This window comes from Phoenix dactylifera, chromosome 10, assembly GCF_051530095.1.
Source record: "Phoenix dactylifera cultivar Ajwa chromosome 10, Ajwa_hap1_PhDact_Kaust_v1.1, whole genome shotgun sequence".
Taxonomy (NCBI): Eukaryota; Viridiplantae; Streptophyta; class Magnoliopsida; order Arecales; family Arecaceae; genus Phoenix; species Phoenix dactylifera.
Window position 1 is genome coordinate 27,840,704 of NC_143199.1, and position 19,893 is coordinate 27,860,596.

The 19,893-nt window shown below is 38.3% G+C and overlaps 2 protein-coding genes across 10 annotated transcripts; both read left to right on the forward strand.

Moving 5' to 3' along the window:
* The first annotated feature begins 5,009 nt into the window (after positions 1 to 5,009).
* On the forward strand, positions 5,010 to 12,234 carry LOC103722596 (uncharacterized). Of its 2 annotated transcripts, XM_008813205.5 has the most exons (2): positions 5,010 to 6,909; positions 11,827 to 12,234. In XM_008813205.5, exons 1-2 carry the CDS (start codon positions 5,105 to 5,107, stop codon positions 11,831 to 11,833), a joined length of 1,812 nt encoding a protein of 603 aa, XP_008811427.3. In that variant the 5' UTR covers positions 5,010 to 5,104; the 3' UTR covers positions 11,834 to 12,234. The 2 variants fall into 2 exon arrangements, with proteins under 2 accessions (XP_008811427.3, XP_008811433.3); XM_008813211.5 differs by lacking the exon at positions 11,827 to 12,234 and having other exon boundaries at positions 5,016 to 6,913.
* Positions 12,235 to 13,945: 1,711 nt separating this feature from the next.
* On the forward strand, positions 13,946 to 19,083 carry IPT9 (isopentenyltransferase 9). Of its 8 annotated transcripts, none has more exons than XM_088705782.2 (3): positions 13,946 to 14,313; positions 14,618 to 16,007; positions 16,980 to 18,120. In XM_088705782.2, the coding sequence occupies exons 1-3, from the start codon at positions 14,301 to 14,303 to the stop codon at positions 16,984 to 16,986; spliced, it is 1,410 nt and encodes a 469-aa protein (XP_088561908.2). In that variant the 5' UTR covers positions 13,946 to 14,300; the 3' UTR covers positions 16,987 to 18,120. The 8 variants fall into 8 exon arrangements, with proteins under 8 accessions (XP_088561908.2, XP_008811501.3, XP_008811484.3 ...); XM_008813279.5 differs by lacking the exon at positions 16,980 to 18,120 and adding an exon at positions 18,564 to 19,083 and having other exon boundaries at positions 13,983 to 14,129; XM_008813262.6 differs by lacking the exon at positions 16,980 to 18,120 and adding an exon at positions 18,598 to 19,083 and having other exon boundaries at positions 13,983 to 14,129.
* Positions 19,084 to 19,893: the final 810 nt, after the last annotated feature.

Consider the following 19,893-nt stretch of genomic DNA (forward strand, 5'->3'; position numbering starts at 1 on the left):
GATGTGACCCATACTATTGACTTGGCTGGAATTACAGTAGCTAGTTCTATTGCAAGCTGCAAACTGAATATTTTGGATGTTTGAAACATTTTCTTTCAAGCATACAAAGTTAGTGACATCCATTCTTTATTTTATTATGAATTGTTGAAATATATCTCATTAGTGATGGATATTATTGTTATAGAAGCTAAGATCCAATCTTGATGGTGTTCGCATAATCTCTAATTAAATTAGAAAAAAATTATTGTAATTTTATTGTTTCAAATAGAGTAAGTTTTTAACCGAGCCAGATTTTATAGTTTTTTCTTTTGCATTGAATGATTTTTCACCTTAAAATTATGTTTTTCTTGGTTATAGGTTATTTGATTATTTCGCTTGTTAATTATTTATATAGGTTGTGGAGATTATTATTACTTAGTAAATTACAGTGATATCCTATTAAAATGCACAAGGAGGGAAAAAGAATTCGTGCATTGCTGTTTCTTGATTGTATTTTTTTAACAGCTCGGCAGTTCCTGATCCTGCATTGCCAACCTTAGCTGTTAAAAATAACGTTGATGCCCGGCTCTCTATATGAATTATGGGATGCCTCAGCTTGGCCACTTGGTGAAATTGTCCACATGACGTTGGTGCTTAGAAGCAGCAATAGGTAAGCCTCGAACAATTTGTTGATTGATCGAACGAAAATGGCCTGACAAGAATCATCAAGAAGCTTGAGGACCTCTAGAGAGACCCACAAACCTTTTAGAGTTATCCTGTTCTTCTAAAATACTCTTTATTTGACCGCTACCTTGGTTGGATTTTCATTTAAGGCACTGTGGCTGATGATATGTTCCAACGGCAAGCAACCATCATGGGGCCTAATGTCAGGCCCAATGCTGTGTTGTTCTCCTTGTGACCATTCATTCCTTTTAGAATTGTCTATTCAAACCTATCTCTCTATCTGTCTATCTATATATCAATATATATATATATATATATATATATATATATATATATATATATATATATATATATATATATATATATATATATATATATATATATATATGCGCGTGTGCGCTTTTATGCACGAACGATGTATGGTGGTGGATAAACACTAAAGAAGGGTGGCAAAAACTAGCCCAATCTGGGATTGGTTTGTGCTGGAATTTCATGGTAAGCAAGGATTTGAAAAGAAAAATAAAAAACCAGAGTTTTACCAATCACTGACCAATATAGCACATATTGTGTGTGATAAGAGGATGGTATGGAATTGGCACAGACCGCAAAGGATTGCTTTGCTTCAAATGAGGTAACAAAATGGTACGGTGCAAAATGGTATAGAAGGTTCAGGATCACTTCATATGCGGAACCATCCCAAAAGTTGCCTTGTATCAGTCCTCGGCTAGCACATGCAAAGTGATGTGAGATCAATGCAAATGTTAGCTTAATCCTTGATGTTTAATTTTTTGTTAGTTTTTGAATTTTTGAAAAGAAAAGGATTTTTTTTTTTTTTGCATGTTTTTACCAAATTTTTACCAGCGGTGACTGGTGAGGTCGAGATAAATCAGACCAAGTTAGCTCAAGATGGATTACACCAAGTGGGGATGCCATGACTGAGTCCTAGAGAGGAGAGATTATTAGGTTGACCGGGTCAAGTGACCTGGGATGTAATCACTTCATTTTTCCTCCTCCTCCTTTTTTTCGTGGGTAATAGCAATACAACCTAGATGATTTTATCTTAAATCTACGGTGGATTTGATCCACCTAATAATTTTTTCCTGAGAGCGAGCTTAGGGTCCACTAGTCTGCTTGAGCATGTCATAACATTTACTTGAGTTGCGTCAGTCTGGTTATCACTTATTAGTTAGTTGGAGCATAGGTCGGCATAATTCCAGATATTGACTGACATAAATTCGACAAATCTCTTGTTCCAACAATTAGGTAGTGATGTTCTATCTATTTAAAAGTTTAGTTAGCTAGATTTTGATGATCTATTTTCTGTCGCAAGCAGCTCGCATTGAGGTTAAAAGAGTGACACGGTTCCAACTAAAATTCCCTCCACAGCAAACTAAACGAAGTTGAGCTAATCCAGTACCCCAGAAGAAAGGGAGGAATAAAATGCCTCCATTATCCTTCTGTTTACTTCCTACCAATTTTTTTAATGCTTTTCACACTTCAAACATGATCCTTGGACCACAACCTGATCATGGACCCACAGGTGGGAGCTTATAAATTAAACCAATTCAGCCAGCAAGACTTGCTGCTAGAGCTGCATCTCTTGGCATTGTAATGGATCCAGTAATTTTCAGTATGTTCCCACCACTATGAACATGTTTTCTAGTGCACCATCAAATCTCTGAGCTGCAGTTCCTACTAAGTTCCAACGCTTGTTTTGGAGCAGTATTTGCTGTGGGAAATTTCTGCTGCTTCCCCCAGCTTCCTTGAGGCAGGCAGCTCCAGATCCTAAGCCATGGAAAGTGGCCACCAGCTCTTCTTGTCACGGCTTTTCTCCGTGCCCATCCTGCTGACGCAACTGGCTCCTCTCATCATGCTTCCTCTTCTTGGTGCCGTCTTCTGCATGTTCCGAGTTGACAATCTCTTCCCTGGATGTTTCTTGCTTCTTGTCCCTTTTATCCTCCTTCTTGGGCTCCTCCTTTGCCTCTTTCCACAAGTTCAGTCCACCGGAATACTCGTCGTTCGCAGCACGGCATAGACCATGGCAATGCAGAAGAAAAGAAAAGATCAGGCGATACAACTAGGAGCAGTGGTGCTCATGAAGAAATTACATTAATGCAGCTACAGCTCAAGAATAGATTGCAGCATGGTATGTTATGTACACAAAAGATGAACTAGAAGAAATGGATGAGCTTTCAGAGAACAAAGAATTTCATCCAGCGATTCATATGTACTCTGAAATAGAAAACTGCATTAACTGTATCTTTTTTTTTTCTAAGTTTGAAAAGCCTACGATCATTTATCTCACATGAAAGGAGCTAAAAGAGAGGTTTTTAAGTTAACGACAGCTACGGTAGATACTTATATACATGATAATTCTATCAAATTCCCATGATTCTCACATAGAAAATCGGTTATTTTAGGTGGAGAATGAAACGATCCCAAGTAGAATAATTGGAATGATAGAATAAGCCCTCCTGCGTTTGAAGAAGACAAAGGGTTCTTTATCAAACTCTACAGAAGAAAACATACTCCAGTTTCAGAGATATGGCACACTAGATAGATATTAGGAGCCAGCTACAATCGCTCCCCTGTTTTGAATGTAAGAACAAACAGTATATGACACTGCAAAGCTCTCACAAAATTGCTGGAATATCTTGAAATGGAACTTGGCCTGCCAACAAAAAAGAGGCAAGCAAATATTTCTTTTGCTTCATTACTTCTGATTCATGAAATTTAATTGAATGATAGCAGTTTCTTTCTCACCGGACATGTTGCAAAATATTCTTAGGAATTACCCACAAACCAGATAGGATAAAACTATTTTTTGAGATATTATGTCTGCGTCTCTCACCAAGAAAATGTTTGATCTAGCTTATTCAAATATTTTTCCCAATAAAGATGGTACCGTCGGCCAGCCACTTGAGGTTGTTAATATGCACAGAAATGAATCCTCATTTAAGAAGAAATGAATGCTCTTAAGAGGACGATGATGGAAAAAATAGCACCTGGAATATATCTAAGAATCTAATGGACCACTGCAAGGTGAATTGACCGAGCAGCCGCTATGAAAGGCCTAGGAACAGCCAATGCAATATCTGGGTAAGAGATCACCGGATAAACTAAACTGCCGACCAAATTTCTGTGGTGCAAATTCTTTACTTTCTTTTACAACATTATTATAGAAAATTCTGATTGGTATATTTAGATTTATGAACTGAGGATTATCTTAATTGTCATAGCTCTCTAGTTATAATCATAGATTTTGCATGCTTAAGATAGATTTTGGACCTAGGTAATTATAACATGGCAGGACTCCATCCTTTTTTCGAAAAATCAAAATGATGTGTGCTTGGTCCATTCTTAAACCTAGTAAATTAATAGGCAAGACTCGTACAAAAATATGTTTCTTTTCACAGTTACAAAATCTTAAAATTATTACCAAACCAAATCTACTGTTGGAGAGAAGTGTGGTAGCTGATTGCAGAAGAGCTTGGCATGATTAATTACTGCCAACAAGTATATTTTTCTACTACATCATCAAGATAAATATAGTTTCACTTATATATGGGATCATTCAAGCGTATATCAAATACATTGAGATGGTAGATTTTTAGTAGAAAATTATTATGGACTTGGATAAAGGCTGGCACGTACACAAGCTAGCTGTAGGAATTTTCTGAGGGATGGGATCAGATTCCCAGCTAGAAAGAGACCGAGTTAGGCCTTTGATGATCCGTTCCACTACTAGTTGGGCATCATGCACCACCATGCATGGAATGCAGGTTCCAATTGATCCTAATGTAATATATATATATAATTCTACTTCTAATAACACACCACAAACCACTTCCCATGGGGAACCATTCTGAGTTTTGTTTTCTTTAAGAGTTTTTTATTATTATTATTTTTTCTGATAAGATGAGCAGGTCATACATTCAACAAAGATGAAGACAAAATATTACAGAATTGGATCGAGACAGCTAATAATTTGGTCCACAATATCTGTGGGAAGTGTTTTGCCATAAAAGAAGTAACCAAGTCGGCAGTATTTATGAAAAATTTTGTTGAAGACGTGCCGTCAGGGGACTCTTAAATATCAAGTGCGAGCGGATGAGCAGCATTGAATACTATCAACTCATTATCCAGCTAATTACTGTTGCTGAATCTTTTTCGATGGCAATGTATTCAGCCGTCAAAATCTATCTCGTGTAGATAATTCTTACCTGGACCGGCCTCAGCTTGGCATCCAAACTCGACCGCTTCGGTCTGGACTTTTCGGGTTCTCCATCCGGTCTGGCTTAAGAAAATGTATAATATTTAAACCCGATCCGATCCATACCGTTGCCCTCCTCCACTACCGCCTCCGGTCCCACTCGAGCGGATCAAAAAGCTAGGGCTTTTTATTTTTTCCCGTTCGTCCTCGAAAACCCTAGAAGCCACCATGGATCTTCTCCAAAGCTACGGGGACAAGAGCGACGAAGAAGACGGGGAAGAATCGCGACGAAAAGGAGGAGAAGAGAAGGGGAAAGGAGGAGGGGAGACGGAGGTGGAGGCGGCCCCTGCCTCGCCGGACTCGGACTCCTCGTCCTCTCCTCCCCGTCTCCTCCCGGCCAAGTCCGCCGCGCCGCGGGTGGACGACACCGCCCTCGCCCTCGCCGCCGCCGGCACTGCTCGCTTTCTCCACCGCCCCATCGACCCGGCCCAGCACGCCGTGGCCTTCAACCCCACCTATGACCAGCTCTGGGCCCCCATCCACGGTCCCGCCCACCCCTTCGCTAAGGACGGCGTCCCCCAGGGCATGCGTAACCACAAGCTCGGCTTCGTCGAGGACGCCTCCATCGAGCCCTTCCTCTTCGACGAGCAGTACAACACCTTCCACAAGTACGGCTACGCCGCCGACCCCTCCGGCATCGACTATGTCGGCGACCTCGACACCCTCCAACGCAACCAGGCCCTCTCCGTCTACAACATCCCCCAGCAGGAACAGAAGCGCCGCCGCCTCCAGATGAAGGCCACCCCTGCCGAGGAAGACCCCGCCGCCGCCGCCGGTCCCGACGTCGAGAACCCCGCCTCTGAGGAGTGGATACTCAAGAACCGCAATAGCCCGTGGGCAGGGAAGAAGGAGGGGGTCCAGGGTGAGCTTACCGAGGAGCAGAAGAAGTACGCCGAGGAGCATGCTGCGAAGAAGGCCGAGAAGGAGAGAGGCGGCGAGGGGAGAGGGGACAGGGTCGAGCAAGTCGACAAGAGCACCTTCCATGGGAAGGAGGAACGCGACTACCAGGGCCGGTCGTGGATTGCACCTCCCAAGGATGCCAAGGCCGCCAATGACCACTGCTACATCCCCAAGCGGTGGGTCCACACGTGGAGCGGCCACACCAAGGGCGTCGCCGCCATTCGATTCTTCCCCAAGCATGGCCACCTCCTCCTCTCGGCGGGCATGGACTCAAAGGTCAAGATTTGGGATGTCTTCAATACGGGCAAGTGCATGCGCACCTATATGGGCCACTCCAAGGCGGTCCGGGATATCTGCTTCTCCAACGATGGTACCAAATTCTTGAGCGCCGGGTACGACAAGAACATCAAGTATTGGGACACCGAGACCGGGAAGGTGATCTCAACCTTCTCCACTGGGAAAATCCCCTATGTCGTGAAGCTGAACCCCGATGAAGACAAGCAAAACATTCTTCTTGCAGGGATGAGTGATAAGAAGATCGTTCAGTGGGACATGAATTCTGGGGAGATCACACAAGAGTATGATCAACATCTTGGGGCCGTGAATACCATCACATTTGTGGATAATAACCGGAGATTTGTTACTTCGAGTGATGACAAGTCCCTTCGCGTATGGGAGTTTGGAATTCCAGTGGTTATAAAGTATATAAGTGAGCCACACATGCATTCCATGCCATCAATTGCTCTTCATCCCAATTCAAATTGGCTGGCAGCACAGAGCTTGGATAATCAGATACTTATATATGGCACCAAAGAAAGGTTTCAGCTGAATAAAAAGAAGAGATTTGCGGGGCACATTGTTGCAGGTTATGCTTGTCAGGTGAATTTTTCCCCAGATGGACGGTTTGTTATGTCAGGGGATGGGGAGGGGAAGTGCTGGTTTTGGGATTGGAAGAGTTGCAAAGTTTTCAGGACTCTAAAATGCCACGAGGGAGTGTGTATCGGGTGTGTGTGGCATCCATTGGAGCAGAGCAAGGTAGCAACTTGTGGATGGGATGGCATGATCAAATACTGGTAAGTTTTTTTTTTCCCAATAAAAGGCTGTCATGCATTTTTTATCTCTGTTATAGGATAGCGACTGCGTAATTGTTTATTAGGTTGGATGATAAATACGATGTTAACTAGTTAATTCTTTCATTTTGCTGCACTGTTTATTTTCTATAGGTTAATTTCTGATGTGACTTGTGGTTGTAATCTAAATGTGTCTTCAACTCACTTGTAGATCATGACATGTTAAATTTATAATATCATCTGTTGCATTACGTGAACTTCTGAACTAACTGCTGTAAAACTTTTCTTCAGTTATGTTGTGAATGTGGCCTCCTGTTGTTTCTCTGTTAGAAGGACCTGGAATGGTCCTTTTTTTTCCTTGCCCCTTTCTGTTAATGTAATATGATATTATTACAAGAAGGAATTGATGATGGAATGCTGATACAGGAAACATTAGAAATAAACTTTAGAAAAGTTTAAGATATCTCACCTGAGTGCTAGCCTCTGGAGTAAAGAGTGTGAAGAGGATACAAGTTTGGATGTTGCTAAAAATGGATGTATGTTCGATAAGTTTATACTATTTGTTATCTTAAGCACATAGTTTATACTCAAGCACATATATGCAGATATGAAATCAAACATTTCGGAGCTTGAGTAGTTATTGATAGATCCATCTGTCAATACATAGTTGATCTTTGCCTTTCATGGTGAAGTCAAGCTTTCCATTAGTTAGACTTATATCAAGATCTTTACTATTTGACAATGGTAGAACTGACTATGCTAGGATTTGGACCACTAGTTGGCATGCCCATTTCACCCAAATTTGGAAGTTTTTTGTCCTTCTACTTCAAAATCACCATATACAGTGCCTCAACTTGTTCGATATCTAATTCTCAATAGGAGTGAATTTTACTTATACTTTGTGAACGTTCTCACATTTCTAGAGGGGGGTACCCTCATAAACTACGTTTGGTTGGAGGGTACTGCTACTTTGGAGTGGATAACTAATTTCCCTTTCCTAGATTGGGACATGATTAACTGATGATTTTCATAATGTTTTGATAGTTAGTTGATGACTTTCATATTCCTAAGGTATAATTTGGAACACAAATTGATGCACATTATGAAATGCAAATTACAGCCAACAGGTTGGCATTAATGTAATTTCTATGGTTATATATTCTTGGATTGCTAAGTTGGTGGCAAATATTGTTTAGGGAACAATTATTCATTATCTCAGCCTTATCTCACCTAGTAGAAGGAGAAACACCACTAATCTTTTTGGGTTCTCCACAATTCAAATATTTGTATATGTCATCCTGATGGCTCCTTAAAAAGCCTAGGTAACACGACTGGAAGGTATTGCTTGAAGTACTCTTGGTAGACTTGATAAATAAAATTATTCAATTCCATGTTTGCCTCCTCGCCCTCTTAAACAACTCTTTGTTTAATAGGTTAGTAGAGATGATATGGCTGTAGACCTTTGTTTGTCCAACAACTGACATTCTAAAGAAACAAACAAACAAAAAAAATAAAGAGTATTCTGTTGCTAGTATTAGCTAGAATGTCAGTTTTCACTATGTGCATATGAAGTGTTGTATCTACTCTTATTAGAAGCATTATGTTGTTGTTTTTGTCATATATTGCTTTTATAGGAATAACCAGTCGAGATATGAGTCACTTAGCAACTCAGATGCTAGATCTTTCTTTAAATGTCTAGTGCTTTCTCACAGGAATGGTTGCTATCATTTTTTTTTAAGTTCATATTGATCTTAGTATTTCATATTCTAAATTAAGCATTATGTTGTTGATTTTGTCATCTATTGCTTTTATATGAATAACCAGTCAAGTCGAGATATGAGTCACTTAGCAACTCAGATGCTAGATCTTTCTTTAAATGTCTAGTGCTTTCTCACAGGAATGGTTGCTATCATTTTTTTTTTTTAAGTTCATGTTGATCTTAGTATTTCATATGCTAAATTATTTAGTTGTAATTGCTGACAGAGTTAATTTTATTTTATATTGTAAATGCTTAGAGGGAAAAAATTGTGAGCTTGCTTCAATATTTAAGTTGCCCCAATATCCATCATTTAACATTTTATGAAAAACACCTGGAAATGTTTAAATACAAGATATTTAGCTATATGGTTAAGCAGTCCTTGTCGTTGGACTTTGACATTACTATTTCTTTTGATGAGGATCTTATAGATGCTATACTTTTGCAGCCTGAAACACATTTGACATGAAAGATGTGAGCAATGATCTTCACCCTTCTCTATGGGGTTGGCTATATAGATTTGACTTTTTGTGCAGTGCCTTGTTTAACATGAAAGTAATCTACTTGGAAATCACCTCTATCTCTCTTATCACTAGTTCCATCAGGGATGGTCCTTTGGTCTTTATTTTCTTGTTTCTAGATGATGGATAGTTCTGAATCTCATTTTGCTAACCTTATGATCAATCATTCTTTTATACTCATAGATCTATGTGTTGGATAATAGTTGATGATAAAATGAAGTGGCTTGATTTGTCAATTAAGTCATGTGACTGGCTTGACCAATATGTTATGGGAAGTTGTGCCCAAGGGTGTCATGATTTTGTGTTGAGTTTAAAAGGATGTTTGAAGCTTCTATTTTGATAATGATGGGCCAGAATCTTCATTATGGGAAAGGTGGTCTTAGTTCTTATTGTTTTATGCATTGCCCTCAATAATAATGCTTGAGAATTATGCTCATGGGCATGTGGGAAAATGAGTGACAGATTGAGGCAGAGGAGGAATAAGAAGCATGATTTTTGATTGCAGAAATTAATATAATGATAATGTTGAATGTGTGTATGACAAGAATTTTGAGATCACTATGGGTGTTGTGCATGAGAAAGGAAATTCAGATGACGTCCTATGTTACAGATATTTGGGTGAAATTAACGGACATCATCAGTGGTCATGAGATCATTATGTAATGTGCCGGATAGAGTAATAGCATTCGTGGCACAGACATAGTAAAATTGGTCTAGGATATGCCAAAATTGCACTAGGTATTCTATCCGATTCCATGTAGACTACCTTTTTTTTTTGTTTGCAGTGATGAATGGACATCATTTATACAACTTTGAGCAAATCCTAATGAGTCTTAAAAACATATAATGCTTCGTATTCACTGAAGGCATTTAGGATGAAACAATTTTAACACAATTCTTTCATTTTTTTTAAAAAAATGTAAAAAATATGCATAAAAATCACTCATCCATGTCATTAGGATTGATATGATTCTGTGTCTCAGATAGCCTCAGGCTTGGAATTCCTTTGTCTACAACAAAAAAGATCTATGGCTACCCATTGCTTCCTGAAGTATCGGATCATTAGGATATCTGATTTGCTTTGTCAAACACAGGGTCTTGTGCTCTGCCTTCCTCCTATGTCTTGGTGGCTTCTTATTTCTGACCATCTTCTTGCATATTGCAAAACCAGGTTTGCAGCTCTAAATGTATGAGTGGCTGAGCAGATGTTAAATGTACTCTATTGGTGCTTGTCCTCCATCCAATTAAATAGATTGTTGAGGAGTAGGAACCTTTAGTGGAACACTTGTGGACGCCTAAAATACCATTCCTTCTTATTCAAGAACCAGAGTAAGAGCTTTCTTTTATATTCACTGGCGACTTTGTAGACTCAATAGAGCTACACTAATCTCCTTTGATTTCATGAAGACTAAAGAATTAAGTGATGGTATCTAGTGCTCATCATGTTAGAATTTATATGAATTTAAGCTAAAGGAACTTATAAAGGGTGTCTCTTCATAGCATAATTGGCAATATTCTTCCATGAGATCTCAAGACATTTCCTTAAATTAGAAAAAAGTTTTTCCATTATGCATAATTAGGTTCCCATTATCTGTGTAGTACTTAGATGTTGATAAAATTAGTCAATTTATTGGTGAACAGTAGGCAATTTTACAGACAGACATGTGCGAACAGCCGGCACAAGCATGCATGCATGTACATCTTTGAGGCTGTAGCTGATGAATTTGTGCTTGAGTATCTAAATTTCATGATGTTATCTAAGCTGGTAATATGATATCTATTAAAGTATCTGAAACACACTATCATCTTAAAAATCAAAGATTTGGATGCACCTTACCTTTGCATCTGCTGCTTGTGAGGACAGCAGTTTTCCATTGTGTGCATTTTGTCTTGGATCATTGTTTGGTGATTCCTAGTGCAGTTGGCAGTTGAATCTTGGTTCATACAGCAGAGTCTTTAGATTAAGATGGAAGTTACAGATTTTTTTTTAAAAAAATGTCACATCATGGAGCCAGTGTATTATGTTAATTTGGCCAAGGAGCTATACATTATGTAAATATCTGGTGAAGCATGCTGCCATGTTCTGTTGAATGTTTAAGTTATCGACAACAGACTGAATTATGGCAAATATGCTGAAACAACCAAGCTTATATGCATCCAATATTTCAGTGATGCCAAGCTTTTCTTTGCTAGTGCAAGACTGGCATGCAGTACCGCTGCATGCCAGCTTACGTGTGCCAGTATATGCATATGCTTGCCAGTGTGTGTGAGGCACAGGATGGCACTGACAAATATTACAGATAAGGCTGGCAACATAATGCCAAGTATACAAAAGCTGTTCAAAATATTAATGATTAGTATAAGGTGGGAGAGAAATGTAAGGTTGACGATTCAAATGGTTGTTGCATCAGGTAGACAAAAAGAGATGAATATTATTAATATTTTAATTGTATACCATGAGCAAAATGCTAATATATATAAGTTTTTGGCCTTCTTAATTTATGCTTTTGAACTTACTCAAATCTTGTGTGTACTTATTTATAAGCCCTTTCAAAACAGTAGAAGAAAACTCTCTGTTTCTTTGTTTTTGCCTTCTTTTTTAGTTCAGATATCTGAGGCTTTTGTTTCTCTTGTAATATGCAGGGATTAGTTTTTTGGGCACTCTCAAAGTTAGATGACGAGGTCCATCTCAATTGTTAGGTTGGATAGCCTGCACGCTTTCCTGCAAAAGCTTTGGAATTCCATTGCAATTTTGTTTTTACAGATGCTGGCTGAGTTAATTTGCCTTGGATCATGGCAATGCCATCATCTAAGTTTTCAAACTATCGGCTTGCGTTATGACGGATTTGACTACTACTACTCTTGGCCTTTCTTCATTGTTGCAAGCATCGTGTCATTAAACGTGTAGTTCATGTAAATTTTAAGGTGTTTTTCTCCAATGTGTTCCTGAAAGAAATATATATCTCTCTCTGTGGAACTGTTTTGTTTATGACATAATGGCAGGAATTGTACACCATTCAACAGGTGCATATATTATTTTGTTTGTGGCTACTTGGGCATGATGGGATAATTATTTACGCATTCTTTGATTTTTTTTATTTTTATTTTTGATAATCGAGGGATCGTTCCTGCTTGTTAGTGAACTGGGTTTCATGATAATGGTTGTAGTACTATTAGTGAAAATTCTGTATCCTAACTTGAGGAAGTTTAGATTTGCCTAAGTCCTCAACTGAAATCATCAGTATACAACCTTCATCTAAAAGTGTAAACTTAATTATATGCTGCTGCAAACCTGATTTACATCCCACCAGAAAAACCTGATGTACATGAAGTGTTGTAAGGTCCCTTTTAATGCCTGTTCGAGAAGCTGGAGCTATAGAGTATGTTCATCAAGGTCGCAAGCTTTAAATTTTGGGATCAAAGCTCAGTTTTTTCCATTAAAAATTCGTTGAGCACATTGCGGGTTCTATACTAGGATTACATATAACCATGTGAATACCCACTTAATGTGCTCTGGCACTATGAGTATGATCTTAGCTTTACTTACTTACAGAGCCAAACAAGTTTTAAAGTATTAGCATATGGAGTTTATAATAATAGGATTCAATGGTGGGTGGTCCTATTAGAATTATAGCCACTTCGCATATCAGCTAATTATATATTCTACTGCACTTGTGCTTCCTTTGACTGACTTTTTTTTTTTTTATTTTTATTTTATCTACATCGGCGACTCACACACAACGAGTGTGAGTATTGTCCAAAAAATCATAAAATAAAAAAGACTGTAGGAAAGACGGGATAGGTCCACCTAGATGAAGTCGCTTTGACTGTTTTGAGATGGGTAAATATATATTTATAAGATAAAAGGTTCAAATATAGGTCTACACATATACTCATATACTCCTTTACATTCACTATTTATATATATTCTTATACACTATTCTTTTTTTTACGGGTGTACATTTTTTCAACCCACCCACAAAAAAGTAATTTATTAGGACATGGACATAGGAAGAAATAATTTATAAGGGTACACACAAGTATTAAATTTGCAAGAGTAATAGTTGTAATTTTATATTTTTATAAAGATATATATGCAAAAAGAATAATTTATAATGGCACATGCAGATAGTCATTTGCAAGAGTATTTATATCATTTCGAATATTTATAAGGATATACATAAATTTTTTTTAAATATTTATTATTTATTTAAAATTTGTTATTCAAAGTTAAAATTTTTACATGTATTTTTTATAAATATTTTCACAAATTTATTATTTGTATTATATTCTTATAAATTATTTATTTTATATACATATCTTTATTAAAATCTGAAATAATGTGTATATCCTTGCAAATTTGGTACTTGCATGTATATCTTTATAAATTATTTTATTTTATATCTATACTTTTATAAATTATTTCTCTTTATGTCTGTACTCATATAATTTTTTTTTTTTGTATATTTTTGTTAGTTAATTTTTTTTGTATTTATCTTTAACTCAATAAAAATAGATATATAAAACTAATAATTTATAGAAAAGAACATAATTTTTAAGATCTGTGGAAGTGTACTTTTGAACAAATTAATAAATGAAATCAAAGGATTATTCAACGATTCGAAACTCTCTCCTTTCTATATAATTTGGACCATATAATATCCTCCATCATATCTCCTGCTTTAAGATTCTAAAATTAACTGACGTCGTCTAACATGGGAGGGCCCTGTATAGGATGCCCCTGCAGGATTTTTGTTCAGCCGGTTCACGAAGTGGGTCCGGGTTGGTCGGACGTCTTCCGACCGATCTGAAGCCGGCCCGAGCGGTCTACGAGTTACGGATAAAGGAAGCGCAGTCTCTTCGATGCTGGGGAGTTGGATAGGGTTTGGTTAACTCCCCGACGCTCCAAGGCCATAGCAGCGGAAATATGATCCAACGACGGATAGGTGGATTTTCTTCTACCTGTTCTCCGATTTACTTCCCATTGCTCCTACCGTGACCTGTTTTCACGTTTAAGTACGTAGTTTTTGTTGTTGTGTGCCAAATGTTTGAGGCAATGCCTAAGTGGAAAACTGGAGCTCTTTTCTCTTGCAAGATGTCTCTTTAGAGAGCTGCGAATGCTTTATGTTGGTATAGTTCATCTTTTCAACATTAATTTTTTAATCCAGCTTAATAGCATGATTTTTTTTTTTTTTGGTTGGCAATCTTCACAATTCGCGAGTGATTTGACTATTACTTTGAGCTGCTGTTCAGATTCTCTTCCGTATCTCTAGTACCTTCATTTTCGTTTCTAAATGATAAAATAATATCGAGATTCAATTCTTGTGGATATTATATAATGTTTTACTTTTTCCAGTTTCCTGAATGTGAATGTTAACTTCTTAATGCCCCTAACTTTAATTTTTAAAATAGATTTGATTTTAACTTGTTGTAGATGCTCTTCCACTAATAAGTGGGGGAGTTGGGTTGCCGGCTTGGAGAACGAGGCTTGCAATAAAAATGAAAAGGAATTTAGTTCTTCAATATTCCCTCAGGCGAAGTTCCATGTCCTCATTTTCCCCAAGGAACAGTTTGACAACTTCTTGTTCAGCTGCTGACCAAAATAAGAAGAGCAAGGTCATTGTAATATCTGGTCCCACTGGAGCCGGAAAGAGTAGACTTGCATTGGAGATAGCAAAGAAGCTTGATGGAGAGATCATAAGCGCCGATTCCGTGCAAGTGTATTGTGGACTCGACATTGGATCGGCCAAGGCTTCAGTTACTGACAGAAGGGAAGTGCCTCATCACTTGATTGACACCTTACACCCATCAGAAGATTATTCAGCTGGGCAGTTCTTTGAGGATGCTAGGAAAGCAACACAGGATATTCTTGGGAAGGGCCGGGTGCCGATAGTTGCTGGCGGGACTGGTCTGTATCTACGGTGGTATATATATGGAAAACCGGCTGTTCCAAAAGCATCAATAGAGATCGCCTCTGAAGTATGCTCCGAGCTCATGGACTTGCAGAGGAATGGGCAGTGGGATGCAGCTGTGGATTGGGCAGTGAAGGCTGGTGATCCGAAAGCTCGGTTCTTGCCTGAAAACAATTGGTATCGATTGAGGCGTAGCCTTGAGATTATCAGGTCTTCCGGGTCACCTCCTTCAGCTTTTAGTGTACCATATGATTCTTTTCGTGAACAACTTGACTCGAGATTAACGAGCTGTTCAGTTAATGGCACTTCTGATTTAAATAATCTTCAAGAAAATCCTGCAAAGGACCTGGACTATGAGTTCATTTGTCTTTTTCTTTCAAGCCCACGAGTAGCTCTATATAGGTCGATTGATTTGAGGTGTGAGGAGATGCTTATGGACCCTGAAGGACTTCTGTCAGAATCCTCATGGCTTCTTGATATAGGTCTTCGTCCAAATATGAACTCTGCAACTCGCGCAATTGGTTATAGACAGGCTATGGAGTACTTGCTAAGTTGTAGGGAACAAGGGGGTAAAAGCTCTCCTGAAGAATTTTATGCATTTTTATACGAGTTTCAGAAAGCATCTCGAAATTTTGCAAAGAGGCAGATGACTTGGTTCCGGAACGAGCTTATTTATAACTGGCTTGATGCCTCACGACCTTTTGAGAAAGTAATTGACTTCATTTGTAATGCTTATTATGACCAGAGTGGGGCGTTGGTCGTGCCTGAATCACTTAAAATGAAGAAAGATAATAATGGCCAACGGGAAACCTATGAACTGAAGTCCTATCGTACCAAAAATAAGTTGTTTATTGGCGATCTGGATTGCCATCATGTTCTGAATTGGATTAGGAGGACCCAGAATACAATAAGGTATAATTCTCATATATCTAGCATCAGTTGATTCTCAGTTTTATCTTGAAATGCAATAGTTGTGAAGAGAAATTGTTATGCCTTCAAAACTTAATTTTTACTCCGGCTCTATGATTTCTGATGGAGAATGTTATTGTTATCCTAATCAAGGCATCATTTACCAATGCATTAAGAAAGAAATCTTTTCGGCATATTTCATAAATTCGTTGAGCATGGGTCACGTGGTTTGGTTTCTAACCGAAATGATCATCTGATTGATTTGTGTTTCATAAATATGTATGCCATTCTTGTATTATAATACTACATCATATGATGTAAGCTATCTCCTTAGTTTTATTACTTTATGGGTTCAAACATGCATAAAATTTCTGTACTGACTTGTTCATTATTTTTTCTTTGAGGACACTCTGTGGCTTTTGATATCATATTCATAGATTTCATATGTTCAACAGTAGTTGATGGAAGGATTGGATTTATTTGTCTGTTAGGAATACCAAGGCATGTGGCTGAGTGGCTGACTTGACCAGTATGGTACGGGAGGTCATGTCCAGCGGCATTACAAAGTTGAGTTACTGAGGATGTTCAAGAAATTCTCCATTATGGAGAATATTGTCTTAATTCATACGGTCTTTTGCAATGCCCTTGGGAATAGTGTTTGCAAAGTATGTTTGCTTGCACTTAAAGGCTCAAAGACTCGAAATGGACGATAAAGAGAGGGGGGGAAGAATGTTACATTGATGATGAAAATGGTTGTTGCATTGAGTAGACAAAAATACATAAGTCCTTTTAATATTTCTATCATAAACCATGAGCGAAATCCTAATATACTTGTGATACATTGTTTTTTCCTCATAATTTATGTTTCCAAACTTCTCAAATCTTGTGCATCTTTGAAAGCACTTTCAAACTAGCAGAAAAACCTTCTTCTTTCTTTAACTTCATATAATTCAGTTATTTGTTTATGATTGGCAGGGCATAGTTTTCTAGTTACTCAGAGTCAGATGATATAAATTCATCTCAGTTGGTAGGTTGGAACTCCTGCAAACCATGGGAGCTTGGAATTCTGTTGCAATTGTTTTCAACAGATGGGAAGTTTAGCACCCTCTTGCTAATGGATAAGTTAATTTGCTTCTGATCATGTTTTAAGGTGTATTTCTCCAATGTCTGGCCCTCTTGGCACAAGAGAGAGAGAGAGAGAGAGAGAGAGAGAGATCTAGAAATTTTTCTTTTAGTGAGAGTGGTAGGAATTTTACACCATTCAACAGATGCAAATATTATTTTTGTTTGTGGATACTTGTGCGAGACATTGTCAGGCATCCGGTAGACTTGATACCATTCTGCATTTACGTGTTCTTTAATTCTCCATGCTTATTTTCTTTTTCTTTTTTTGGCATTTGGGTGGCATGTAAGGAATTCTCCATGGTTGTTAGTAACTTGGCTTCCATAGCTGTAGTTCATGCTTGTTAGTAACTTGAAAATTCTATATGCTAATATAATTTAGATTTGTCTCGGTCTCTAACAACAATTGTAGCCTTCTTCATCATTTTTTTTAAGGATTAGATGGAGAAGGTCTATTGAAATTCAAACCCTGGTGACTAATAACCAGTCCAAATCTGTTGGCACCCTAAAAGGTTTCAAAATTGGTCAAGTTTATGCTGCTGTAAAGCCTGATGCAATATCGATTTTCATCCATGAATCAAGGTTGCCAGATTCAAATTATGGGTTCAAATATAGCGGTGCTTCATATTTTGTTAGGAATTTGTTGTGCATATTGTAGCTTCTGATATTGGATATCTATAGGAGAATGTGATGCCAATTTACGTGGTCTGGCTTGCGAAGGAAAGCTTTTGTGGCTTTAATTTTAATTCCTAATCGAGCTTAAAAGGTGTTGCAACAACTGCAGCTAATCATTGTTTGAAGTATTAAATTATTTTGTGGAGTTGAGAATATTTGAATCCAATAATGGGTGCATGGAGTTGAACCACACAGAGAATCCAAACTCTACTTTTTCTCCGTCCATCAAGCTAGTGTTCTTTATTTCCTAATATTTTCCTTCATTTTATTAGTTTAGATAGATTTGCTATCTAATTTTCTTTAATCAAAAAAAGAAAAATACAGTTTTCTCTTCAACTAGAACACGTGGGATCAATGCAAGTTCTTAACCGATGTGCTTCTTATGTTTACGGACGTGATTGAAGCATATCACCATTATTGACATCAAACATTATAAAGGAAAAGAAGTTTTATGACTGAAACAGGTTTCTGTCTGATTAGCACTAAATATTGCATCATGAAACATATTCTAGGATGTCAAATGTATGGTCGAGCAAGTACCAATGCAGGTAAAATTCTTTTGCTGGAAATTGGTCCATCAGTATTATTCCTAATCATATGACTACTTGTGACTTATGCCCGACTCATATGGAAGATGTTTCCCATGTGTTACTTTATTGCTCTTATGCTCGGTTCTGCTGGTATTCAATTGCTAATCACTATCACATTGATGCACCTGCATCTTTGCCGGCATTGCTGGATCTATTATCCAACGCCCTGAAGGAGGCAAAGGTAAAATTGGTGGTGGCATGTTCAGGTTGGCAAATGTGGAATCGAAGAAACCATAGGGTATTTCAGTATGAAACTATTGACTCCTCAAAAGCTGGTGAGGAGTACTTTGTGTTACCTGCTGAATGATGATTCTCCTAGTGCTCAAGTTTATGTTCAGACACAGTCAAAGAACTGGGGAAATATTACGCAGCAGCTTGTTGGCCCTTCTCCTCTGCAATGTAAGTGGTTTCCCTGTCCCCTTGGTGTCTTGAAACTGAATTTTGATGGAGCCATAAGAGATTCGACAGCAGCAGCAAGATTGATCCTATGAGATCATACAACCTGGCTGATGTGGGTGGCTGGACGCCCTCTCCCTCAATGTTTTGTTCCATATGCAAAGTACTGGGATTGTGAGAAGGTTTTAAATGTGCTATAATGAAGTTCCAGGCTTCGTAGATTTGGATCTAGGGGGATTCAATGGATATTATCTCTATGTTTAATGAACCTAACTATATACATGGTGCTTGGCTTCTCCTCTGGTGCAGGATATTTTGCTTTAGACGTGGTCTTGTTTTGCAATTCGAATCTCTCACATCTCTAGGACAGAGAATCAAGTGGCACATTGGGCTACCACATATGCCTTAAAAGCTGGTTTGCAGGGACCTTTAATATTTGATGTTGCTACTACTGCTTTGTAAATTAGTGTGCCATGGATATTACTGTTGTTCTGTTAGGTTCAGGTGCTTAGTGATCATCTGTTTTGTTTACTATTTTTATAGTAATGCAATCCTCCCCCCCCCCCCCCCCATCCAACACACACACACACAAAAAAAAAAAACATAGTCGAGCCATAAAGTTTGATCCTCTGACGACCCTCATCACCCATATTTTATATAAAATAACGTGGCATATACTTAAACCGCAACTTAGCGATAAGCCACTTCCATCGAAAAACTTAGTGATAGACCACTCTATTGACATGCAATAATGGTTCAACATCTTGGTTCGATGCATATTATACTTTGCTCGTGCAGTACTATGGCGTGTTGGATCATCATGCACACGGGATAAGCGGGACTCCTCTTCCTCGTTTTGCTCTGTTCTTTTTTTTTTTTAGTACACCAGCAGTTCACACTAATCTCAGGGTGAGTATTACCTACCGAGTCGAAGGATGTTTTGCCCTGTTTGCTGTCCCAAAATAGATACCAATCAACGAGGCAGCCCCATAAGCCAAACAGCACCTCGAGCAATCGGACTCGCTCTCCCAGACCACTCAATGCTCATGCTTGGCCACTCGACGAGCGTTAGAGGTCACAACAGCCAAAAGCCAACCACTTACATT